We start from the raw sequence: 26567 nt of genomic DNA on the forward strand, positions 1-26567 counted from the left end.
GTACAAGTTTAAAATCAGAAACCCCAATTTTTTCAAAATCTTCTTTGATTCTCTCTCTCTCTCTCTCTCTCACTTTCACTTTCTCTCTCTAAAAAAAGTTTTTGTGTTTGACCACCGTACCGTTTTTAACACATCACGGCTTTTCGCCGCCCCTGCTGAGTGCACTGCTGCCGCCATTGAAATAGAAAAAAGCTCACACTACCAATTAATAGAGACCTTTTTATTAAATTATTTTCTCTCTCTACCTCTCCTTTTTCTCCCTTCTCACAACATTTCTTTCACTTTTTAACACACACACACACACACATATATATATATTTGTTACTGTTTTATGTAATCAGAATTAACGCGCACACACACACTGACAGTGTTTGATATGGAAGTGCGAGTTGCCTTTTAGTAAAGTCAGGCAAAATTGTCCTCTCTCTCTCTCTCTCTAAAATCCATGACCGTATCCCTGGGTTTTGATCCGACGGCTGAGATTCCGTCCCTGTCAATTCGTGCCACTGGGATCGCTTGTCAGCCTTTTTCTCTACGTAAGTAGGAGATAATTATTTGGTACGCTCTCTCACTAATTCATTTTTACACGATTTAATCACCACCGCCACTAGTATATATATGCAACTTTTGTTACTCCTATATTTACACTGTCACCCTCTCCTAATAATATGTATGTATATATAGAGAGAGCTGTGTTTTGTGTGTGTATAAACTTCATCTTTCAGTTAAATTTTTTTGATTGGATTTTTCGCATGCACCGGACGTAATTAATTCTGTGGTGTTTATGTTTGATGATGGATTAATCTGAGTTTTCGAGACTCTTACATCCTTTAATTCATTAGAATTGTTGATGGTGGCTTTGTTGCTTTTTTTTGTTGCATGCAACGGATGAATTCACCAATTTATTATTGGGTATTGTTTAAATTTTAATTTAGGGGAAGATTCAATTTTCACTTTTAATTTTATTTCTAATTGTGCTGTCGAAAAGTTGGTTACTTTTTGAAAAACATTGCAACTGTCCTGCTGGTTGTCTGTTTACTGTTCATGGATTAATTAGAGAAGGCTAATTAGGGGATTTATGTTGCTGCAATTCTAAGTCAATTTGAAAGGAAAATTTAGTTGCAAATCGGAATATTCTCTTGTTTGGGCTTCGTTTGATTGATTTAAACTGTTAGGTAATATGCTTGTAGATCTGTTACGACTTTCGCATTGATATAGCATCATTTGTTGTTACATTTTTCGATTAGTTTCTAATTTATTTTTATAGGATGTGGGTTCTTAGAAGTCTTCGTTTGAATATGTGAACTCTTCGGAGCTAGTCTGAGTCATTTTGATGGTGTGCATTTGATGCATACAAATGAAACTGTTTACAATTGACAGTAGAGATTGCCCTTTCGTTTGTGAAAAATTACTAAAATTCAATTTGTTACCAGTTGCTCTTTGAGTTCTTTTTATAAAACTCTCTTCATGATTACTGATTATCAGGTTTGTTTATGGGGAGAGCATTCCGAATAGGTTTAGTTATCTAGTTTTCTCCATTTGATTTCGATAAGAAGGATCATATGGCGTTTTGCACGTTTTTTTTTGCGTCTCTGTTCATCATTACCTGAATAATATCGTATAATGTTTTGTATCTATTCATAACGTCTTAGGAAAATGTTATCCATCTCACTGATTTTTCTCTATTGACTCTCAGTAGATCTCAGAGTGGTTGATATTCTGAGCTATGGAAGTAAACGGTCCTCGCAAAGCTAGAAAAAAGGATACGACCACTTATCAAAACGGTGACGTCAGCATATCAAATATTGAAGATGAGCTTGACCCATGGACTGCCTGGGCTTATAAGCCTCGTACAATTACTTTGTTACTTATTGGCGCATGCTTCCTCGTGTAAGTTTTTTCCATCATTATATCTTGTATTTTATAAGTTTTGGACTCCAAATATTTGGTAGATTGACTGATTATCGAATTATCGAATTGCTCCGAATAATTTTTTTTCTTTTCTGGAAAGCAGAACAGCAGTCATTAATTTGCATTCTTTTTGACAAATTCCAATTTTTCCCGTAATTTTCTTATTTGAATATTTTTTCTCAGATGGGTAAGTGGAGCTCTTGACCCCGGACGCAATTCAGAGAGCGACGTTGTTACTTCTGTGAAAAGGTCTGTCCTACAAAGCTTTATTTACGCCTTGTTTATGATTATTTTGTTCTCTCTTTCTTATCCTTGATGAGTTTCTCGAGATCTTAATACCTGTTGCTCAATTCTTGTATAGGGGTGTATGGGCAATGATTGCTGTGTTTCTTGCTTATAGCTTATTACAAGCTCCTTCTACGTAAGTTGCTTAGTTGTTCTATTTATCGTTACGCAATTTTAGTAGCAGATCGATTTTCTAACTACGTAGCATGGCTTTGCCAGATGATAAACGCAGACCAGTTTAAATCTATAAAATATATGGAGTAGATGCTTAAAGTTTTTTGTTGATTTGTTTATTATTTTCTGAGTATACTCGTATTCTTATTTACAGAGTACTTATTAGACCACATCCTGCAATTTGGCGCCTAGTTCACGGGATGGCTGTTATTTACCTTGTTGCGTTAACATTTTTGCTATTCCAGGTTAGTTCTTTTAGCAGCCACTTACGTTTTCTTTTTCCTATTTTAGCTGGAATTTATGGCTTATTCGACAGTAGTAAGCATCTTATCTGATATTGATTTAAGCATCGTCTCTCGTATTCAGTAAATATTTGTGATAAGTATTTTAGCGATGGGCGTTTTGTATAGACAGTCTGCTAGAGAAAATAGTGTTATTGTTATTCGTTCTGTGAAGTTACTTTAACGAGCATAAGAATTTTGCAGAGTGGCAGACAAAAGTAGTTACAAAATGACGTCTTGGTCTTCTGTTAGTTCTCATTTTTATCGGAGTGTGTAAATTACCGGAATATGCATTTCCAATATATAGTAAATCATAGGGTTAATAGGTTAGCGGAATCCGTTCTGCTCTGTGTACCATATGATAATCAAGACAACTAAAGTTACTATGTTGACTGCTTTATATGCAGATGTTTATAAGTTGCTGTTTCACAGTTATATTTATTCGATTCTGATGGACCTATTCGTTTTTCTTATTTGCAGAAGCGTGACGACGCTCGGGAATTTATGAAATTCCTGCACCCTGATCTTGGTGTTGGTAAAGATTTAATCTCTCTCCTTTTCTTTTCTTTTTTATCAGCATGCAATTTATAAGGTCTCAATTCTGTGCAATTTATCTGATGCAGAACTTCCGGAAAGATCATACGGTGCCGATTGCAGAATATACGTGCCTGAAAATCCAACGAGCAGGTTTAAGAATGTTTATGTATGTTATCTTTATATTTGCTCATGCATTTGAATCTTCTGTTCTTGTTACATTCTTCGTAAATAAAGACATGGTGTAATTGTTTTTAGGAGACACTTTTTGACGAGTTTGTAGTGGCTCATATACTTGGATGGTGGGGGAAAGCTATAATGATCCGTAATCAGCCTCTTTTGTGGTTACTTTCAATCGGGTTTGAGTTAATGGAGGTCGGTCAGCTTTTATTACACTGCTATTCTTTTTTCTCTTTATTTAATTCGAAGCAAGTACTCATTACTATACATAGATGTCTTTTATTCTCTGAGATGATTTTTTTACTGGTGTTTTCAGCTTACCTTTCGCCACATGTTGCCGAATTTCAACGAGTGTTGGTGGGACAGCATTATTCTCGATATACTAATCTGCAATTGGTTTGGTATGGATTTTGCTTTTGTCTTTTGTTAGTTTTTTATTGTCGAAACAGTTGATGCAAATTCCCCTGCCTCTACCTTTATTTAAATCCTCCAACACTTAAGTCCTTGCTTACAGGTATTTGGGCTGGAATGCAAACTGTTCGGTATTTCGACGGTAAAACTTATGAGTGGGTTGGTATAAGCAGGCAACCTAACATCATGGGCAAAGTACGTCAGTTTGCAACACTTGTCGTAATTTTTATTATTTTTTTACTGTCTTTATTTGCTGCCATTTGTGTGGATACAAACCAAGGCAAAAATTACTTACTGCATAATTGTGAGTTTTTTTCAGGTGAAAAGAACACTGGGTCAATTCACACCTGCGAGATGGGATAAAGACGAATGGCACCCTTTTCTTGGTCCGTTCCGATTTATTCAAGTTCTCAGCCTTTGCGTAATTTTCTTGACTGTGGAACTGAATACCTTCTTTCTCAAGTTTTGTCTTTGGATTCCTCCTCGAAACCCACTCATCGTATATAGGTTGGTTTTGTGGTGGCTACTCGCCATACCTACAATCCGCGAGTACAATTCTTACCTACAAGACAGGTACTTAATTCCCTTTCAATTTACTATTTTTTATTTTATTTTATTCAATAGACTTTATTTGCTCAAATCACTTTTTGCTATTACAGAAAACCCGTGAAAAAGGTTGGATCTTTCTGTTGGCTTTCGGTTGCTATCTGCATTGTCGAACTCCTCATTTGTATCAAGTTTGGACACGGTAATTTTTTCCTTGCTTAATTAGCATTTAAATTAGCAAATATATTCGAGGTTCTGTTGATTTTAATATATATACATTTATTTATTAATTTCAGGACTTTTTCCTAATGCCATGCCAAAGTGGCTAGTTATATTTTGGACTTGTGTTGGATTTGGATTTGTGACATCATTGGGTGCATGGTCATGGCAACTGCTGCACAGATCATCATTACGGAGAAAGAGGCAATAGATTTCGATCTTTCGTGTTAGTATGTTTTCGCAAATCCTTAGAGATCTCTCGAGTTTTTATTTTCTTGATTAAATTAACCTTTTGCTGTAAATACCCACCACATTTATAGCTGTAAATGCATTCTATTATAGGTTAGAGTTTTTTTTTTCTTTTACAATTATTTATGTAGACTATCTCGATTCTTTTACTTCATGAATAGGAAAATGTCGTTTCTTTCCCCCTCGAAAGTTGCTATTTGTCTGAAATTATTTCGGAGGACAAGCAATTCCATTCTTTGAGACCCTTTTTGGTGGTTTTTTTTATTCTTCGAGTTCATTCATTTTTCGAAACTAAATTTCAGCGAGGACTACTACTATGTAAAGGCTCCAAAGTTTATATCGTATTCATTAAACTCTACGCAGTCTTTGTTGTATTTTCTTGAAACAAGGTGACAAGAATGTAATATTCAATGTTACGTCGCCTTTCGGAATTTTAGCATTGTGTACTTTGTTTGTTCCCTCACTTCCATCGAACCCATCCCTTTCGTCATCCACTTGTTGGTTTGATATTGTTCCGTAAATTTTTATTTTTTTCTCTTTTATTTATAAGCAGACACAATGTTAAAATGAGAATATTCGACAGTGATTTTAAACTTGCTGACATAGAACAAAACTGTTCTATGATCCTACACCTTGTTACAATTTTATTTGTACAAATTCCATGTTTTTTATGTTTTTAATTCGGCACATTTTATTTGTGTACATTTTTCGTTCTGCTTCCCGAAGAAGTCGACTGGCTTGTTTAACGCTACAAAATAAATTTTGCTAAGAATGAAATGGTGCAGAATTGATTTTTTTCTTCCATAAGGTCTTTCCCCTCACTATTTCTTCATTCTTGAGTTCCCCTTTTATCTGTAGCAGATGAGTGAAGCTAAACGGCCCGATATTTAAGCACCCGAACAAACCTTTTCCCTCGAGAATTTCTGAAGAAAATGAATTCCCATTCAATCCAATGTGATTATGTTTATTATTATATTGTTGATCAATCCCAGTTTTTAGAAGCCCTTCGTATTGTTGCGGCTCGCAGAGTGACTGCACCACATCGGAACTACCACACTCTCTTCGGTATTCTAGTATCATGTCGGAAAGCTGGTGCTTCTCCATGAATTCATCGGGAATTGTCTGCAAAAAAAAAAAAATTAAAAAATAAAAGAATTCAAGATTCACAAATTCATTCCCATCTTTTATTATAATGAAAATTGTTGAGAAGGAAATTAACGAAGCGAAAGTTCGGTATTTACCTCGAGCATCCATCCGACGTACTTCACGTTATTCACGTGATGGTTCATGTCCAAATCACTCCTCTTTGGCTGCTCCAATCGAAAAAAAAAATCAACATTTTACCAATCAGTTCTTTTTTTTTTTTTTTTTTTTTTTTGGGTTTTGTATTTTTGTTTGTACCTTCAAGTCTGAGTGAACATAGGTTGCATTGGAATCCAGTTTGTGTATCTTCTCAGGAATTTCGTCTTTTATGGCTTGCTTCTTTATGAACCACGGTGCAATCTCAGCCCTTACTTCGTCTGGAATCTTTGATAGACGCCTCGTTTTCTCGTTCATCATCACCCATGTGCTGTTCCAAAATATCCATCATATATGTTATATATATATATATACATGTATATATTTGAAAAAAAAAACATTGTGCATATTGTTCGTTTATACCTGGTTGCGCGTGCGAAAACGAGGCCAGTGGCTTGGCTCCGGAGCTGCCAGTCTCTCCTCATTCCATTCTTACCTGATGCTCCAACCCATGTGTCTATTTCAATCACCTCTCCCCTGTTCATATATATATATATATTTTTTTATATATATATAACTAATTTGTTATTTAAAAAAATAAAATAAGTATATAACAAGTTAGTTAATTAGTGAAACAATTGATTTACCAGATTGGATAATGATCGACTTGAACTTGCATTCTCGAAACAACCCAAATCAGATTGTTTTTCATCATCCCGTGTGTCGCACCAAACCCGTCGCTTAGTAGCCCCGACATCCATACATGATTCAATGCCGTTTCCTGTTTTTTCGGGCAGAGCCGGAAAAAAATTATCGAACTGACCAAACACCAACTTATAAATTAAAAGTCAACTATTTAATTTTACCTGAAGCAAATTGAGTATGCTCTCGATGGTGGTGGTTTTATCGGGGCCCACTTCGTATGACCTGACGACAACTGTCTGTCTGTATCCAACACCGTCTTCTATGACAATTCCCTGACGATACGGATCGATCAACTGCTTCTTCGTCGGGATATTCTGACGGTTTTGCTGCTCGAATACCGAAACATTCTCATCAACACAAGGGCTTATTGCAATTACATGATTATTATTATTATCTTGGCTCAATAACTGCACGTTGTTACTACTCTTGGTCCCGTTTATCTTGACGCAGTGGAGTTTCTGTTTATTCGGTTTTCGAGCATTTTTGTCGACGGAGCATAGGATGCTAAGGGACAAGTGGTGGGAGATAGTACCCATTTTTATTACTAACTTGGTCTACAGTTGAAAGAAAAGTTTAAAAGTAATAATGCCTTGATCTGCTTATATAGTATTGTAGGGTGTGTTTGGCGGATGGGACTAAAAAAAGTATTACAAAGGTTGGGAAACAACAAAAAAGAAGCACTTTGTTTCTAGATTTGGTCATTTCAAAGACATTTTGGTGTCTATTTGATTGATTTTAAATTTTGGAATGGGTGATGTGAGCTGTGGGATCTATGCTTAGCATTAATCGACAGATTTAAACAAGACATGCACCAACTTTTAATTGATTAATTTAATATATGGATTTTTTTTAATAAAATAAAAATTCACTTTCTTGCTTTTTTTTTTTTTTTTTTTCCTATAACTTGGGCTTGGGATTATCAATTTGTCCAAGCTTCTGTTCTTTGGTTGTCCTTAATCAGATGGCTGCTTAGTTTTTCTTTTTTATTTATTTATTAATTTTTTTTAATGAAGAAGCTTGCAACTAACTATATAAGTGCATTGAGTAAAAATATACACTCTAGTATATCTTGTAAATCATAGGAGATACGTAGACCACACTACTTAATTTCAATGATTAAAGGTTGCAAAAGAATTGAAATGCCAGAATCGGGACAGCAAAATTAGGCAACACATTTAGTAGGACATAATGAAAATAAAAAAATTCATAAGTCCTTCCGTCATTTATTATACGTTTATTGCTACAAATAGGTTTGGCTACATACCTAACAAAGTAACAAGAAGCAAATAAAGTTTAACTACTGCACTAGAGTCTGGAACTCGTCGAGGTTGTTGATTGCATGTGAGTCGGTGGCTAGTATGAGGTCGACTCCGCGAAAACCCTCCACGTTTAAATTATTAATAATTGAATGACTAATAAACCATTAAAATAGAGAGTAATTATCACTTAATTGATCACATACCTTTCAATAATCGGAGCTAAAAGGATAATTATAGTTTATGTGTGGAGGGTCAGATCTCACGTGTAGGTGAGGCAAACAAGTAATAAGTGAACTCAGAGTCAAATCAATTCTTGATTACATCTTTTGACTTTGATTCTAGATTCTACCTAAGAGCATTCACAATCTACTCTTCAAATATATTTTGTGTCAGATTCTAAGTAATCTCTAAATTTTGGAGAGAAGGGGCTGCTATAGTGGAAGGCTTTCGGCCTCTTTATCACTCCTCAGATATTGAAGCAAAAAAATAATGCCAAATTCAAAGGTCTTGGGATGCAACAGTTTCTAAAATTAAAGTTGGCTTATGATGGGGATCTTTATATGTGCCGTGCCAAGCAGTCGGACAATTTTTCCACTCCCAATGCATACAATCTAAAGAACCAAGCATATCTGGAAATCCTCGTGATCCATCTTCTTGAAGTAAATGCGCAATATCATGTTTATTTGGTGAGCGCATGTATTGTTCCTCGTACAATTCAATTATTGATGAACAAAATTTCTTCAGACTCGATACTGCAGTCGTCGCCCCACAGTGTTCTGCAGAAAATCCATAAGCAAGTATACAAAGTGTAGCAGTTATTTCTTGAATAGATGATTGGCCAAGATCATCTATAATTGTTGGTGATTTTTTTCACGATCACGATCAATATATTGTCGTTAAGCTGGTTGTTCTATATAGACACGGCCATGGGCCGGTTCCGGGCCGGTTCACGCCGGTTCATGGTTCACTTTTTTCGGAACCGGAACCGGCCCGTACTACATGCGGTTCGGCGGGCCGGCCCGGCCCGCCGGTTCACTCCGGTTCCGGGCCTATCCGAGCCAGTTCCGGGTCGGCTCGGAAAATTATATTTATATATATATTTTTTTTGAAAAATACTTTATGGATAAATAAATTAAAAGAATTAATTTTAAATACGAAAAAACTAAAAGGAAATAAATAAAAGGACTTGAACTTAATTTTATAGGAAAAAATGGGGTGTGAGTGTATTTAAAGGAAAAAATGGGGAGGGGGGGGGGGGGAATTCAAAAAAAAGCAAATAATGGCCTGTTCAGCTTTTTTTAGACTTTTTTTTTAAAATACGGGTGAACCGTCGGGCCAGCCCGACGGTTCACGGTTCACCAATTCATAGAATCGGGCCCGTCCCGGGGACGACGGGCCGGTGCACCCGTCAACGGTTTGGGCCGGTTCGGGCTGCTTCCGGGCCGAAAATCGGCCCATGGCCGTGTCTAGTTCTATATACCCTTGATATATTCCTGGAATAAAATTAAGCATGTTTTGAGTCTCTTTCTCCATGTAAATGGAAACAAAATCTTCTTCGGAGGATGTGGATGAAGAACTTGATAATTGGAAATATGCCAATTCATTTTGTGGAAACCATCCAGATGAAGAAAGATTTGTTCGACCCTACACCCGGTAATGAACACCGGGTGGGTCTGCTGCCACGTGTCTCTTTTTGTATTTTATAATATATTCCCCACTAGGATTTACCTTTAGGGGTTTTAGAAAAATAAAAAAAGGGACACGTGGCAGCAGAAGACCCACCCGGTATTTTTCACCGGGTGTAGGATCGAGGGAGCCATGAAGAAACCATAATTTAGATACAAATAACAGTAAGTGTATATGTTATGGAGTTGGTACATTTTTGTGTGTGCATAGGACGAAATCTATTTATAAAAATTATATATATTGTGAAACCTTTTGAGCCTACAGGACATGCAATAAACAAGATACGAGGCTTGAAATAAACTGAGCACACGTTTCAAAATCTTTGTTGGCGTTTGATTTCCAGGCACGCATTTCATACCTCTCCATTGGCTATTGAAATTCAGGGCACACACTTCAAAAATTCAACCGTAATGAAAGTTTTACTATACAATACAAGACACATATTTCAATGTTGTTCTGCTATAAATAACCGTCATTTGTTCTGTTATAATTCACCAATAAATATTACAATTACATATAAATTATGGATTCACGTATTCCTTTTAATCCTGATGGAACAGGGTAGAGAAACAATAAATCGTGCACGAAAAAATAAGTCAACATTTATAGATCCTAATAACTAGTTTATTAACTTTCTCGTAAATCTTTGTTCATGTTTTTTATGCCTTTAGTTGGAGAGGTTTTTCAACAATTTTATCCGAACTCATTTATAATATCTTATATTAATTTATGTTATTTGTAAATATTTTAAATTTTTAAATACAATTTAATATTTATAGAAATAGACAAAAATAAATAATTCACAACTTAGTTAAACATTATATAGAATTAGGTAAAATAGTTTCATTAAAAAATTAATATAAATTGACGATAGATATATATTTTCCCAACTAAATATAAAAAAAAATAAAAATATAATTTCACAATTATTATATTTATAATGAATATTTTATTAGAATTTAATATTTGGGACCATTCTAAGGAGGAACTAGGGATGGCAATGGGGTGGGTATCGGGCGGGTTTTGCAATCCCATCCCCGCCCCGTTATGGAAATCTCCATCCCCATTCCCGTCAAAATCCCCGAACGTTATAAAAAGAATCCCCATATCCGCCCCATAAAATCCTCACGGGTATCGGGCAGGTAAAAATCTCCGCCTATTTTTTTTTAATAAATAAATATGTAATTTACTTATAATTTAAAGGTTTATTTAACAAATAAATCGAAATTTAATTATAATATTAATATTTAATTATATAATCAAAACCTAAAAATCTCAATTCTTAGCTAATATTTAATATATTACTGTTATTTAATTATTTATATTTAATATAATAATTAATAATATATATATATATATATATATATATATATATATATATATATATATATATATATATATATATATATATATATATATATATATATATATATATATATATATATATATATATATATATATATAATGCGGGGCGGGTATGGGGACGGGTGCAGGGCGGGTTTACGGGGCGGGTATAGGCAAACCCGTCCCCAGTAAAAAAAAAATTCAATCCCATACCCGCCCCATTATTTTTCGGGGCGGGTAAAATTGCCATCCCTAGGAGGAACAAAAATTAACCCATTGAGAGCATCTGTACTCATTTACCCCAAAACCACTCCTATGACACATCATCAATTTAATCAATTCCCAAATAAAGCAACCCACTTTTATCCCCTAAAATAAATGGTGTTGAATTGGTGGATATTAGTATTCCCTGAAAATTATACTTATATAGTTATATATTAAAATTATAATAAAATATTCATTAATTAAATATAATATTTTTATACTTAGTTATAATATTTGTACAAGAAAACTTTATTATAACGTCTAATTAGTATTTGCATTAATTAATAAAAAATTTGGAGATAACATACATATAATATACTTAACGTATGAAATAATTGTTTTTAATTTAAAATAAATTAATGAGACAAACTAAAAAAATCAAGAACATTTTTTTAGATTAAAGATTTTCAATAATTTACAAATTAAAATAAAAAACTATACATTAATGTTTATTTCAAGAATGATAAAAATCATGATTAATGTATTTATAATTTTCTGATATTTATTACAATTAATTACCATTTAAAAAAACATTAACGAAATAATTAATATTAGAAAAATCAAAAAAATTACTTTTTTATTTAAGTACAATTTATAAAACCATAAATAATTAATATTACCAATTTATTACCATTTATAAATCCCACCTTCTCTCTCACTCCTAGTCATCATTTCTCTATCTTAAACAATTTTGTAACTGTAGGGTATTTAATAGGGTATCCGAATATTTAAAGAAATTATAGGGGTTCAATGTCAACCCACTACATCATTATTTTCCCCTAAATTTTAGAGATTTAATAGGAAAGTTGGTTTTAAGGTGTCCACTAGAGATGCTCTGAAGTAGTTTGAAGTTTAAGTACTGTTTAAATGGGACCATTGTTTAAAGAGAAGTTTAAATGTGTAGATGGCATGAGGGATCCACATTTTGGGATGGGTTTTAGTGAGTAGTGTGGATGCTCTAAGAGCATCTCTAATCTCTAGTGAACATTCTAAAACCACATTTCCTATTAAATCCCTAAAAAATAGCGGAAATGAGTAGAGATGCTCTAAGGCACCTAAAATTCCTTAAACTTAGCAAAACAATTCTCAGATTTAATTCTTATCCAAACAACTATTATCAAACTTTAATTAATGGGACAATCTCCTATAGATAGGCATGGCCATGGCCCGGTTTTATGGCCCGGACCGGCCCGTTAACCGGTGAATCAATACCGAAACCGTGAACCGGCCCGTGTCCCTCGCGACCGACCCAGTTCTAGAATAATATGAACCGTGAACCGTCGCTTCGGCCGGGGGTTTCACCCGAATTTAAAAAAAAAATATTTTAATATTTGAAGTTTGAGCCTTAAGTTATTCATTTAATTCTTTAAATATTTCCTATATAAAAGTAATTCTTCTAATTTATTTATCTATCAAATATTTCAAAATCTAAAATATTTGAACATTAAGTATTTAAAAGTTTAAATATTTGAATATTAATTTCACTCTTCTTATTCAAAAAATATATTCAGTCTTTTAAGTTTTCTTTTCACATATAAAAAATAAAAGAAATACATCAAGTATTTAAAAACTTAAAATATTTGAAAATTAAGTTTTTACGTAATTCAAAATTCAAATAAAAGCATAATTTGACTACTAAGTATTTAAATACTTAAAAAAACATTTAAAAACAACTAATTTAACTTTTTTTAAATAAAAAATACATTAAAGTTTTAAAATATTTGAACATAAAGAATTTAAATCCTTCATTCATTTCCCTTTTTCCAATTTAAAAATTTATTTATTCTAAAACTTACTGTCTTTCAAAAATTTTTATTTCAAAAATATTTATTCTTTTAACTCTTGTTAAAATTTTATTTCATCATTAAATCTTCAAAATATATTATTATTTTTTACCCTTATTTCAAATATATATATATATATATATATATATATATATATATATATATATATATATATATATATATATATATATATATATATATATATATATATATATAAATTGCCGGTCGGCGGCTCGGCCCGAACCGTCGAATCGTGTGTTGTATGGGCCGGTTTCGGTTCCTGAAAAAGTGAACTATGAACCAAATCCAACCGTCTCGAACCGGCCCATGGCCATGTGTACCTATAAACCCATCAACACTAAAACTTTTGCGAATATGTCGAGACATAATTTTCTTTTATTTAAAAGCTCAGAAATAAATCTCTTTTACTAAAAGTCTATCCATAATGAAAAAATCCTTACTAATCCTTTCAAGTTTCAACATACACGATTCAACATTTGAAATCCTGATTTTACCTGTCATTTTTATTTTTGATAACCATTAACTGCCGATCAACGGTGTTAACCTGTAATTATGTTTTTTTTTTCCAAACTGTTGGCTCGATCGGTTATGTCTGGTCAACACATCATATTGGAGATATTTATATTAAACCTTTGTTTGAGATGATCATTCAACTTGATATGAGAGGCAAGCCAAATGAAAGGTTCTGAGTTCGAATCTCACAGCCAACCATTTTAAATATTTCACGTTAAGGATGTTTGCATAATTTTCTAAACTAGAGAGGGTCTAGATGTACGTAATTACGCCTAACTTCAAACGATGCAGGTGCAATTTATCCTCAAACTAAAATTTTGACACTTTGCGTTTTGCCATTTCTCCATATAAAATGGTCGACTTATCAAAGTGCTTCTTGAAAATGGATCCATGACCCTACTTTTTCTTTTGCTTATCTTAAAATAACAACCTTATAAAGCATCCATGACCTTACTTTTTTTTCTTTTAGTTTATTTTTCAGTAGATTTGCAACAATTAAAAACTTATGGAAACAAGCACCTAAAACCAACTTAACTCACAATGCATAACTTTTGATTTTAAATAAGCCATTGCAATCACCACATCAAGTGGAACAACAGACCGAGATTTGTTACAAAATGATTATTGAGTAAACGTTCGAGGAATATTAACTTCTTCGTAATCATCGCTCAATACTTTCAACATCTTCAACCTTATATGGTGGATGTCTTGGTATTGGACAAATTGAAGACTCAGTCATTGAAATTTAAGAACTATTATACTGAACTTCTTAATTTCATGGTGTTACTCTTTTTTCATTGCCAACTACACTATTTTGTTGTGTTGGAACTCCTTTCATGGACCTGATGAACATGCTGGCCTTGTTTTTTTCTGCCACAACTCCTAGTGTTATGGTCAGTCTCACAACATTGCATATACTTACTGCTTCTATTAACCACTTTGAGCCTTGTTTGATCGGGTGCAGGTGGCATATCAACTTCTCTTTTTCTCAACATTTTTGGCCTACAAGTTTTTCCATTGTAGTTAGGTAAGAAAGAAGGCTACAAACTGTTTTGTGGCCACAACTCTGGTCCACTGATTGGACATATGGGCTTTTTTCATAACACCTTTTGTATGATTCAACACTGTAATAGTGATGAACATACTGCTCAGGATCTTCAAGGATCTTCATGTTTGCACCCTATAGCAGAAATGATATGTCTACAGGGATGTCAGTTAAATCTCATCTCGTAGGATACATTCACCAGCTTCTTTATATTTTTTTATCAATACATTTTTTATCTTAGAACAAATGTTTGAGTCCTATTTTCCATCTTTTTCCCAGTTTGATTAATATCCTAGCTATCAATAAATTCCTGATTGTTTCAAGTATTGGAACAATTGACTTCACTCTTGCATCAAGAATAAAGCTGTTAGAGCACTCACACATGTTATTTAGAAGTATATCACATTTTGAAAGCGTAGTGAAATGGATCTTGTCCAATTTCGTGGAGGTTTTTTGGCCAACCAATTGTAAGCACCCTCATCAATAACCTTGAGGTCTTCCATTCTCCTAGTAAACTATTAAATCTAGTTGCCTTTGCAACGGTCCACACGACAGTTTTTATTGCTACACCCTCATATGCGTCCTTCTTCATATTACTGTGCAAGTGCCTAACACATTATTTTTTCCTCGGTATTTGGAAATAATGTATAAAAAACAGGAGTCAATCACTTCTGTTTGCCTGACATAAATGTTCGGTTAAAGGGATTCTCAAAGCCTATGTCACCATATAATAAATTTAAGAACCGCATCCAAGTTTGCTTTGTTTCACTCTCCACCACTTCATAACAAATAAAAAATATATTGTTGTCAGGGTTCCCAACATCTGATAATGGTTGCCCTCCACTCTGCCCTTTAATAAACAACCATCAATACCTATTATAAGCCTATATGTTGTTTTAAAACCATCTTTACAAGCTGAAAAACAAACAAATAGTCTCTGGAATCTAGAGGTCTTTCATCATCTTCTGCTAGTTTCAAAATAACAGTGTCACTTGAATCTGCTCTTTTTAATTCATCACAGTAATTTCTTACTGCTTTGAATTGTTCATATACAATGCTCTAAATTGCATCAAGTGCTTTTCTTTTTGCCCTACAGGCCTGTGACCTGAACACTTGCTGTAGACGAATGAATTTTCAAGCAATTAAATTGCTAATTTCCATAGAGCCGAGTGGATTTATGCGTGAAAACCAATATATATTAAATATCAATTATATGTTTTCTATTTTAATATTAAGATTTTTTATTAAAAAAAATCATAATTTAAATAGATAATTGATTTTAAATATATATTGACCAATAGGATTATTTCTTCTCTCCCAAGTTATAAGAAATAAATATCAATTAATTATTGGCCAATCGGATTATTTCTTCTCTTCCAAGTTACAAGAGATAAATATCAACTTAAATCGGGCCAATCAAATCGCGCCACATCATCAGTAATGCCCATCAATGACTCTTATTCTACCACTATAAATAGGGACCCTCCCTTCACAATTCAAGACACAACTGAAGGAGCAGAAACCGTAGGAGCAAAATTCTCTCTACAATTCAAGAAGCAAGGAAGAAGAATTCGTAGGAGGTAAGATTCTCTCTCTACATTCAAAGTGTTCTTCGTCAAATTCGAGGTGTTCTTGAGAAAATTCAAGGCATTCTTCATCAAATCCAGCGTTCGATCCGAGATAACGGTGCCAAACCTTCGGATTAACGCTAATCAATTCAAGTCAAGATCATTTGAAGATTGAAGGGCGAAATCCATCAAGAATTTCAAGATTTTCAAGTCAAAGTTCAACGTTTGATCCGAGATTCAAGTCGCAAGACCCTTGGAAAACGTTATTCAAATCCAAAATCAAATCCGGAGAAGATCAAGTCAACGACCCGACTCCGAAAATTCAAGTCAACTATATATTGTTCTAGAGAGAAGAATCAGAGGATTAAAATAGAGATTGTAACCCGCAATTTATTTATTTTAATTCAATAAAATTATCTTTGTTCAATTTTTCTTGTTTGTTTATATCGCAGATAAGAATTTGTTGTTACAAATTTTGGCACGCCCGGTGGGACCTCTCTACCTCTCATCTTTTCTCTCTCTCGAAGATCCTCGAAAAATTGCAGTAACCGCTCTATGTTCGCGATGAAGGCTGCTACTTCGAATTCATCAAGTATGGGCGTAGTTACAAGGAGTATGGCTAAGAAACTGCAGACATCCTCCGAGACTAGCTCGACACCGCAAATCATTGAGAAAGGCTCGGTTTGGTGAATGTTTTGGCATCAAGAATGTGTCTGGTGATATGAATTTCAACATGCTTGTTGGTTATGTGAGGGCTAAATGGAATGAGTTGTACATACTCAATATGGTTTTGTCGTATAAGGTTTTGGATGATGGAGAGGGCATGCTTACCGATGATGACGACGTGGCACACATGTTCTCTTTGATTGACGAGCTTAAGCTTGAGCGGATTGAGATAATTATGAAGAAGCGAGAGGGGGTTGCTGTGCACTCGGGCGGGAATTTGTTTATTCACGAAAATCTGCCAGCACTTGATTATGGTATGCCAATTGTGAGTAGTGCTGATCCACATATTCCTAATGGTGATCCTACTCCATTACTTAGTTGTTTCTGGGCAACCTTAATCAAGGATGGTGGTCAATGCTTCCAAGGTGGTGCGAAGGAGTTTAGAATGTCCCTATGCAATACATGCACAAGGGCTATTCAGTAGTTTTGATTTTGAGTTTTGTTTTCCATGTTTCAAGTTTGCATTGACCTAAAGACTTAGTTTTTTTTTTTTTTTTTTGTTTCTTTCATGTATTTATGCTTTGGGCAGTACTGTGTCGTTTCAATATCGGTTTTTTTTCGTGACGAATGTTTGTTCTTTCTTTCATGGATTTATGTTTTTATTTGCACTGTTTTCTTACTTTTCAGGGATTCATTTGTTTTAGAGTATTTTTCTGTTTAATTTTACTTTTAAGGATTCATGTTTGAGCAATTCCATAATTAAGTTTGCTATACAGTACATTTGAGCACAGAAAAAATGTTTTCCATAAAATATCATATATGTTTATGAATTTTACATAGAATCTCATTGCATTGTATCGTAATATTTGGATCACAATATTGACATCATTGCAACATTACCATAAGATATAACAATGCAATCCAGCCACTATTGGTGCACTTTATCACCAAGTGCACATATCTAAAGTTTATGTAGTGATCTATAGTATACCAAAGATAACTGTAGTATGTTACAGTATTATATGAGGCCTCATATTTTTACATTCAATACAATTTGTAAACAATTATTCCCAATTGGTTAGTCAACCTTACGCATACTCTTCCAATCACCAAACGAACAAAACTCTACAAATGTATCAAACTGAATTGCATGGATTTATGGGTTAGAACTGTATCATTCTCGATATTGTAACTTTTTTTTATGGGGTTACGTGCTGTTTCACTTTCATGTGTTAACTTGTTTTAAATTAGTTCTCTTTTTAAATTTATTTTTTCAATAGTAATTTTCAATACATTGCACGATTGAATCTGCCTCAAGTTTTTATGTATTTTCTTGTTTGTAAATTGATTTGTTTTTTGTGAAAAATATGATGCATGTTTATTGTTTTTACAAATAATGTAATTGTACAGTTTAGTTATTATTAAAATCATAATTATCACAGCATTGCATCAGTGGCCACACATTAGAACAATAGTACAGTTTGTTTTGGTGCACTGTCATTTAATGCGCTCATCCAATGTTCTGTAGTAATTCATAGTCTGCCATAGAAGACTATAGTATTGTGGGTACTACGGTGTTTGACATTGTTACATTTCAATACCTGCATGCGCATAGTATTGTATGGTATTCCTATACACAAATAAACAAAAGTATACAATATCAACAAAGCTACTTTCCAAAAGGCAATATAGATAAGATATTGTGTCAATAAACAACATATTGTTTCGAATATTTCAACACGGATACAAGCTAGAGCGGAAAAACCTAACTTCTACATAAGTTTTTGTTTGCGTACAATAGACAAAAAAAAATGAGAGCGGAAAAACGTAACTACTACATAAGTTTTTGTTCTACAATGTCCTTTCTCATTTCTGCAACACCGTCATCTGCTTCTTTGATTTCCAATGGCATATAAAGAAAATATTCTCTAATTATGTAGAAAAATGGGAACGGTAATACGAGGTTGAAAAATGGGGTTCTCTTCAGACATTATAGGTGGGCATTATTTAGGTGCACTCCTTTGAAGAAGGCCACAGTAGACATCAAGTTAGAGCGATATGTAACCACCTTTGTTTCTCGTTTTGCGCGCAACATTCATGGCTTCTCCTGCGAATATAACAAACTACACTTTTAATTATGATCAAAGATACATGAATGGTTGAAGATTAAAAAGTACCTATGCCATGTAATTGTAGTGTCAATATTTGTATATTAAGAAATTGGGAATATTGCAATTGACAGAAAACTATAGAACATCATAGTACCCATAGGGCCTCTTTGGTTTGCAATATTAGGCCTGATGGGATGAATAATACCTTCGTGTATTTTGTTTGGTTTGGTGGTTTGGTAAGGCCTTGATAAAGGGGCCCACAGTTTCCATCCCTCAAATGAATTATTGACAGTCACGCCAATATTGGCGTGATATGTAGTCATCAATTAATCCCATCATCTAATGGGTTGTGCAATATCGTTTTTGCCCTTGCAACACTTAGATAATTACTGATTCCTTTCATATAAAAACCAAATGTACTTGTGAACAAATCCTGACATCAGTAAAACCTAACCTCAAAGGAAGGTAATTTTTGCAACTTCTTCAACGTTTTCATGCTTAAAATTTTCAACTGAATCTTAAAAATGCGCATATCAATCTGAGGCTTTTACTCTCGCTAAGCAATCGGCACCATTACCCGGTCACTGAAAGTCGTTTGTGTTAGTGAGGTCAGTGTTTTTTTGCTCCGGTAAATCGGTTTGTTACAGATTTGATTTTCGTGTTCATCATGTCCTAGAAGACTACGTGAAATCCGCCGTCGAACTCGAGGGTTTCGTCAATTTCCTCGTGAATCTTCTCGATTTTGAGGAGAGCGAAATTCAAGAGGAGCCGGCCAAATCAGTGTCTTTAATTGCATGTTTTCAGTCCCATAAGGGTGTTCTAATCGGTGCAGGGGTGATTGACCCTTTGACAAGGGTTCTAGAATCTGGGAGTGAGCTGGGCAAAGAATTTGCCGCCAGGTATTTGATGAAAGTCACGGAGAATTCCGATAATGTATGGTCGGTTTCCGCCCACGGCGGAGTGCCTGCCCTGTTGGAGATTTGCAGTAGGGCGGCGGGTAAAGTCCTGAATCCCAAAAGTTGGGCTGAGATTCGGGGTGTTGGTGGCGGACTCCGTCGGTTTCTGAGTTACCGGAGGAAAGGCGGCGGGATGGGGGTTCTGAGCGGCGGCGGCGCTATTCATCTTTTTTTATTTATTTTTTGGAAATTAAACAGGGACTATGAATTTGTTGCCGATGCTTGAGAAATCGGATCAGAACTCCGGCGCCGGAAACTTCGTGAATATGCTTCCCCAGCTCGTCAACGGCGGAGTAGAAACACTGGATAAATCCGACAGGTAATTAAGAAAATTTTGAGTTTACTTTTTTATATATATTATTTTGATAAATTTCTGAGAAATAATTGTGTGATTTTTCATTTATGCAGTGGTACCAGATCCGAGAATGAAACCGGGCAGATGACCATATTTTATGCGGGTCAAGTCATAGTATTCAACAACTTTCCGGCGGAGAAGGCCAAGGAAATCATGTCGTTAGCCACCAAGTCTAGCGCCGCTGCTCAGAACCCCCATCCCGCCGCCTTCCCTCCGGTAACTCAGAAACCGACGGAGTCCGCCACCAACACCCCGAATCTCAGCCCAACTTTTGGGATTCAGGACCTTACCCGCCGCCCTACTCAGCCGGCGGTTGGTTCCGGTAAGCTGCTCATATAATTAACCTTACCCGCCGCCCTACTCAGCCGGCGGTTGGATCCAAAATCATCGGTTTCAACAAAGACAAGAGAAGTGGCATTTAGGGGAAGTATGAGTATTTGTTCCTCGTCGGAAAATTTGATAAGTATACTTATAAATTACTCGTTTATGGATCATATACTTTATTTTCTTCGATATGGCGATATTTCCGTACAAGAATTGACATTAAAGGCTGCGTTTTGGCTATGTGGAACTTCGGAGGAAGCTAAGAAGTTAATGGGTGATGCAGGGTTTATGCCGATTCTTGTTAAATTTCTCGACTCCAAATCGTTTGAAATACGAGAAATTGCAGCTGAGATACTTTCTAGTATGTTGGTTGTGTCCTAGAACCGAAAGAAATTCGTGCAAAACGATCAGAATGTCGGTACGCTTCTGCAAATGCTCGATCCCAATGAGGTGAATTGTGGTAATAAAAAGATGTTGCTTTCTGTCGTGGACATGATAAAAACCGCCGTCCTGGATTCGCCGGCATCCATGATGTTTGCACAAGAAGCTTCCGGCCACAGTCACAAAAAGCAGGCTCGTGGTTGGCGTTGTTCGAGAAAAATCGGTTGCTACTCTCGCTCCTTCTCTTACTACTACTGCCGGTATCATCCATTCTCCAAATCTATCGTTCCATAGCACAAATCGATGATGTGGTTTCAATGTTTGTGAAGTTAGGATTTTGACGGATATTTTTTGGGGGAAAGGGGATTTATACTGTTTAATTAACAAAAGTCCAGATTAAAATATTATATGACTTTTGTAAGGGCATTTACGGCAATATGGTTTTAATCCCAGCTGATTTCTCTAAATCATGCAAACAAAATGGAAACTGAATAGTCAACATATTATTAGTCATGAGTTAATACAACTAACCAAATGATATGACTAATAACATTCATCATGTTTTTAATCACAGTATTAAGTATCTCATCCCACCCCTATTATCACGTCAATCAAACCAAAGAGGCCCATAGTATACCACAATACTACATATATTATGCAATGAGTTAAACATACATAATCCATTAACAATAATCTTAAAATATGCCACATAGGACAGGCTATCAATTAAACATAGAATTATATATCATATAATAGCAATTGTTTGATATGTCTATAACATAGGTCTCCAAAAAAAAACATCACAACAAAATAACTGTATAAAAATATTTACAGATATCATGCCATAGATTATTATAGTACATATTCAACTCACAGGCTGCCATAGAAACTAGGAGACACAACACAGTACCCAATCATAGACACCCATAGAAATACATCATCAATTTATATATATATATATATATATATATATATATATATATATATATATATATATATATATATAAAAGTCAAATACACGATTCACTAGCAACAAACTTACAAATAAATAATTGATAGGCTATCCTATCAATTACATAGACATCATATAATAGCAAATGTTAATAGAACATCAGAAAATGAAGTACAACAGAAGGGAACCACTCTTTCACATAACTTCAATGGCATTTCTTCAACTGTTATTTTTATAGAACACTGCAGAAGCATATATCATTTCATAGAATACCGTAGTAATGAAACTGTATTTTTACAGATAATTATAGAGATATACAGCCTTTTCTACACCAACTATCTACAATCACACAAATCTAAACCTAAACGTAATATATGATGACACTCAGACGTCACGAAACAGAGTAGCATATAGATAGCGATTAACCAACAATGGATTGCAACCTTTTGTCACAAAAATATTTACGCGCATATTTTGAATCAGTCGAATCCATAGATTTTTTCGGTGGAATCCATAGATACCCACAAAATTATTAAACATCAAACAAAAAATATACATGCTTTGAATCGTACTAGGGTCTAGTGCAATTATGTCCTGCTGCCGCTTCATACGCATCTCCCCTGTTCATTCAACTTTGTAAATCCCCCAAAAAAATAATAATTAAAACAAAATCAACAAATATTAAAATTTACTTGATCTGTTTCTTGACGTAGACATCCGTAGACCTTAACTACGCCGACAATTTGGGAATCTATGTTGTTGCTCGGCGTCGATCTGCAGGCGAGAACGAAAGGGAAAAAAACCCTAATCTGGCGAAGATGGGGCGAAGTGGGGAAATAGTGGGTTGGTTTATGATACGGTTAATGTGAGATTTGGGAAAATATAATCTCGCAGATTATTAATGGCGGGATTGGTGGGATTTAATTTTTTTTCCAAAATTAAAAATAAACGGCGTTAATGTCACCGTAAGGGTACTATAGGCACTATTTCCCAAAAGGATGGATGTCTGGCTAATATTTTTATAAGACGTGCTATTTCCACCCTCAAAATATCTTATTTCACCACCAAATTAAATATATTTCCTATTTTACCCTTTTGTTCCTCTTTCACATATATTTTGTGCAAAATTAAAAATTGTTCACCACCAAACTAATTAAAATATTCACAAAAAAATCACTAGAATCTTCACCACAAAATATCATATCTCCACCTTAAGTGAATGATACCTTCGTCAGAGTAAAATACCGAAAGGTTACAATGAGCAAGAATTTACGTTATTCGAGAAATAAATAAAATTAAGAATGCTTGTGTATAAATAATTAAAAAGAAAAAAAATCAAGATTTTTAATATTGCTATTTCTGGTGGATTAAAATTTGAAAAAAGGGTACATTTCATTCAGCGCTATCCGTCCAGACATTGATTCTGATTAGACGATTATTAGAATCTTATTTTGCGACTCTATTTTTATAGGTTTGGATGTATCATCTAATAAGTTTTCCCACTAGACATGCATATCTTAAAGCCCATTTTCATAAAGAGCAATATTTGATGGACATAAATTTAAAGAGTATGAATGTAACTAAATTGTAATGCGCCACGTCCCGCCAAATATCACCACTCACTCACTCAATCAACCAGCCAAGCACCCCACCCCCAAACACCACCAATCATCTCTTTCAAGCTTTATTCATTCATTGGCAGCAGCAATGGGAACCACAGGAGCTCTCATCTACAACCCACGCCTATGCTTCAATTGCTTCAACTCAAAATCTATCTTCAGTTTCAAGAAAAGGCTGCCCAATTTATCAAACAGCAAACAACATTTCAAGAGATTTATTAGCACTACTGTTTGCTCCGCTTTTGAAGATGCCACCGAAATCACTCTTAATGGTGTTGGCCCTCTCATTCAAGATAGACTTGGTAAACTAAAAAAACCAACCTTTTATGTTCAATTAGTTCTTTTCTTTTTTTTTTTTTTATCTATATATATATATATAATGGGTTTCGATTTTTGTTGGTAATTTTGAAGAATACTTCTTTTGGGTGCTATTCATTTTGGATTTTATGAATTGGGTTTGTTAAAAATTGTGTCCTTAAACGGGGTGGTGGTGGGATTCGAACTCAAGAACTTTCATTCGGCCTCATTCAGCCTGACTCTGATACCAGAGTTGAATGATCACCTCAACAAGAACGAACGCCTCAACTAAAAGCTTAAGCTATTGTGTATCATTTAATATTAGTAGGGCAAATTACGTCCAACCCCCCTAAGGTAAAGTATAATTATGAAAAAACCATCTTGTTTGCATAAATACAAGTATACAAATACCTCTCAACTATGTATTGTCTTACACATTCACCCTTACGGTGTCAATTTTAGTGGGGTATTCTAGATTATATAGAATATTCTCAAGGTTGTACCCGTTTTATCCCATTCGAGCTCCACATTTTGAATACATTTGATAAAATTTAGTTAATTCGGTTATTTATTGAACCAAACGCCTAAACGGTATGAAATATTGGTGTACCGCAATTTCTGTACAATTTTACCCAATGAACGCCCCTAAATTTATTAACTTGCGTAAGATAATACGTAGTTGAGGGGTGCTTGTAATTATGCAAACATGAGGGGTGTTTTTGTAATTTGACTTGGGTTGGTTTTAATTTGCCCATATTAATATCTCCAATAGTAGGACATTTCAAAATTTGAAACTTACAATATTAAGATTAAAAGTTATGAGCCTCAAATTCTAAAAATATGTAATTTGATGCCATTACAGATTCGGGTGATGAGGCAACAGAAAATCCGTTTCTGAACAACGGGCTAGATAATGAAGGAGGGAATTCTATTTACAGTTTTCTTTATCCGAGTAAAGAGCTACTCCCCGATGATAAAGAAATGAGTATATATGACCATTTGGAAGAATTGAGAGATAGAATTTTCGTCTCGGTTTTGGGCGTTGGAGGTGCCATTGTTGGTTGTTTTGCTTTCTCCAAGCAACTCATTATGCTCCTTGAAGCTCCCGTTGCAAATCAAGGCGTTCGTTTTTTGCAACTAGCCCCTGGCGAATTTTTCTTCACATCTCTCAAGGTTAGATTTTCAAGAATTTTTTTTTACTAGTTTGAAAAAGTCGAGTGATCTTCATCGTCTTGCGAACTTGGAACAAAAATATGATGTTTATATTGTTGACGTAGATGTGCTGGATCGCCCCTTTAAAGCATTTTATTTTTTTAATTATAGAATTTGATGTTGAAATATGGTATTCGTAGACGACTACAATGTAATATAATGTTTTTTTTTAATTGGTGCAGGTATCTGGATATTGTGGACTTCTGTTAGGAAGCCCGATAATCCTATACGAGATCATAGCTTTTACTCTCCCAGGTCTGACCAAGTCAGAGAGAAGTTTTCTTGGGCCAATTGTACTAGGATCTTCGGTCCTTTTCTACACAGGCATCGTATTTTCTTACTATGTTCTTGCACCAGCAGCCTTGACTTTTTTTATTACTTACGCTGAAGGTGTCGTCGAGTCGCTTTGGTCTATCGACCAGTACTTCGAGTTCGTCCTTGTCCTCATGTTCAGCACTGGCTTGTCTTTCCAGGTAAATACTTCTGTTACTTTATGTTCGTCAATTTTGCATGCCGATTAATATTTTCGAATATTTTTTGCCCAATGAACGATAAATTGTTGTCCACCTTGTGCATGTGAGTTTCGGGTGGCATTTTGTATATACATCTACTTGTCCGAAGACAGAGATTATTACATACATATAATTTAGCTGATGTTGTAAGAACGTTTTAGTGGTCGAGAATTTGTTAATTTTAATGGTAAATTCATGTCTAAATTCAGGTTCCAGTGATACAACTGCTTCTAGGACAAGTTGGTTTAGTTTCGTCAGAGCAAATGCTGTCAGTGTGGAAATATGTAGTTGTAGGTTCAGTTGTTGCAGCAGCTGTACTAACACCATCGACCGATCCTCTTACACAAATGCTACTAGCGGGCCCACTTATGGCTCTTTATTTGGGTGGGGCCTCCATGGTCAAGCTCCTTGGACGATGATCTTGATTTTACTTTCCGTTGCGTACGTTAAGACCATTGTTCGTGCGGGTTCGAATATGAGAGTAGGTTGCATTATTGTATAAAATATAGTTTTGGTTCACAAGTCCATATTGTGCTTTCAAAGAATTCTTTTTGTTGTATACCTCCACTTGAAGAAGATATATTATAAACTCGTGTCTTCAACTTCTCTTTCAATACATATCCAAGTTTCAACTTATATATTTATATATTTACATTACGGCTAACGTACTTACGATAAGATTAGTCAATATAAGATTATGCAATGCTTTCACTACACAAAATAAGAGTTCGTTTTTCTACAATTGTGGATCGATCTGAAAAGTTATTGCATCAACCAAGTATCAAATAAAACTGAATTATTCAACTAATGATGACTCGTCTTACTATTTAATCTGCCCCCATTTCAATATCACAAACAGGTTGCCGGTCACATTTTAAGCCAAGGATATTATTATTCGAGGGTGTGTTCTGCTCTTTTTGCAATTTAAGGGGAACAAAGTGCCAAACACTTGTAATTCAAATGT

General features: G+C 34.7%; 4 protein-coding genes and 1 pseudogene across 7 annotated transcripts; 4 read left to right on the forward strand and 1 right to left on the reverse strand.

Annotated features, from left to right (window-relative positions):
- LOC105954224 (CDP-diacylglycerol--serine O-phosphatidyltransferase 1-like) lies at window positions 1–4979 on the forward strand. 4 transcript variants are annotated; one of them, XM_088826155.1, is made up of 13 exons: window positions 1–558; window positions 1697–1890; window positions 2095–2160; window positions 2273–2332; window positions 2525–2615; window positions 3132–3186; window positions 3275–3354; window positions 3444–3560; window positions 3682–3766; window positions 3880–3971; window positions 4096–4349; window positions 4436–4524; window positions 4619–4979. In XM_088826155.1, the coding sequence occupies exons 2-13, from the start codon at window positions 1727–1729 to the stop codon at window positions 4750–4752; spliced, it is 1287 nt and encodes a 428-aa protein (XP_088682281.1). In that variant the 5' UTR covers window positions 1–558; window positions 1697–1726; the 3' UTR covers window positions 4753–4979. The 4 variants fall into 4 exon arrangements, with proteins under 4 accessions (XP_088682281.1, XP_088682280.1, XP_088682283.1 ...); XM_088826154.1 differs by having other exon boundaries at window positions 1700–1890; XM_088826157.1 differs by lacking the exon at window positions 1–558 and adding an exon at window positions 574–912.
- Window positions 4980–5384: 405 nt separating this feature from the next.
- Window positions 5385–7360, reverse strand: LOC105954225 (palmitoyl-acyl carrier protein thioesterase, chloroplastic). The gene is made up of 6 exons (XM_012977899.2): window positions 6896–7360; window positions 6677–6810; window positions 6453–6566; window positions 6192–6360; window positions 6032–6100; window positions 5385–5912 (listed from the first exon to the last, which is right to left on the reverse strand). Exons 1-6 carry the CDS (start codon window positions 7268–7270, stop codon window positions 5556–5558), a joined length of 1218 nt encoding a protein of 405 aa, XP_012833353.2. The 5' UTR covers window positions 7271–7360; the 3' UTR covers window positions 5385–5555.
- An 11468-nt stretch (window positions 7361–18828) lies between these two features.
- Window positions 18829–21601, forward strand: LOC148766561 (uncharacterized; annotated as a pseudogene).
- LOC148766562 (protein TIFY 10a-like) lies at window positions 20117–20655 on the forward strand. The gene is made up of 2 exons (XM_088827027.1): window positions 20117–20270; window positions 20360–20655. Exons 1-2 carry the CDS (start codon window positions 20155–20157, stop codon window positions 20643–20645), a joined length of 402 nt encoding a protein of 133 aa, XP_088683153.1. The 5' UTR covers window positions 20117–20154; the 3' UTR covers window positions 20646–20655.
- Window positions 21602–23511: 1910 nt separating the features above from the next.
- Window positions 23512–26217, forward strand: LOC105954223 (sec-independent protein translocase protein TATC, chloroplastic). The gene is made up of 4 exons (XM_012977898.2): window positions 23512–23884; window positions 24742–25052; window positions 25274–25564; window positions 25813–26217. The coding sequence occupies exons 1-4, from the start codon at window positions 23554–23556 to the stop codon at window positions 26020–26022; spliced, it is 1143 nt and encodes a 380-aa protein (XP_012833352.2). The 5' UTR covers window positions 23512–23553; the 3' UTR covers window positions 26023–26217.
- Window positions 26218–26567: the final 350 nt, after the last annotated feature.

Source organism: Erythranthe guttata, chromosome 12 (genome assembly GCF_056151865.1).
Source record: "Erythranthe guttata isolate IM_541 chromosome 12, IM_541, whole genome shotgun sequence".
NCBI classification, from domain to species: Eukaryota; Viridiplantae; Streptophyta; class Magnoliopsida; order Lamiales; family Phrymaceae; genus Erythranthe; species Erythranthe guttata.

Bases quoted from the DNA above. Each gene is read 5' to 3' on its own strand.
- LOC105954224 (XM_088826155.1), top strand. From the start codon at position 1,727: ATGGAAGTAAACGGTCCTCGCAAAGCTAGAAAAAAGGATACGACCACT. The intron at 3,187-3,274 runs GTAAAGATTTAA...TATCTGATGCAG, and splicing joins GCACCCTGATCTTGGTGTTG to AACTTCCGGAAAGATCATAC. The intron at 4,350-4,435 runs GTACTTAATTCC...TTGCTATTACAG, and splicing joins AATTCTTACCTACAAGACAG to AAAACCCGTGAAAAAGGTTG.
- LOC105954225 (XM_012977899.2), bottom strand. From the start codon at position 7,270: ATGGGTACTATCTCCCACCACTTGTCCCTTAGCATCCTATGCTCCGTC. The intron at 6,101-6,191 runs GTACAAACAAAA...CGATTGGAGCAG, and splicing joins ATGTTCACTCAGACTTGAAG to CCAAAGAGGAGTGATTTGGA. The intron at 5,913-6,031 runs GTAAATACCGAA...TTTTTTTTGCAG, and splicing joins ACGTCGGATGGATGCTCGAG to ACAATTCCCGATGAATTCAT.
- LOC105954223 (XM_012977898.2), top strand. From the start codon at position 23,554: ATGCGCCACGTCCCGCCAAATATCACCACTCACTCACTCAATCAACCA. The intron at 23,885-24,741 runs GTAAACTAAAAA...ATGCCATTACAG, and splicing joins TCTCATTCAAGATAGACTTG to ATTCGGGTGATGAGGCAACA. The intron at 25,053-25,273 runs GTTAGATTTTCA...TAATTGGTGCAG, and splicing joins TTTTCTTCACATCTCTCAAG to GTATCTGGATATTGTGGACT.
- LOC148766562 (XM_088827027.1), top strand. From the start codon at position 20,155: ATGAATTTGTTGCCGATGCTTGAGAAATCGGATCAGAACTCCGGCGCC. The intron at 20,271-20,359 runs GTAATTAAGAAA...TCATTTATGCAG, and splicing joins ACACTGGATAAATCCGACAG to TGGTACCAGATCCGAGAATG.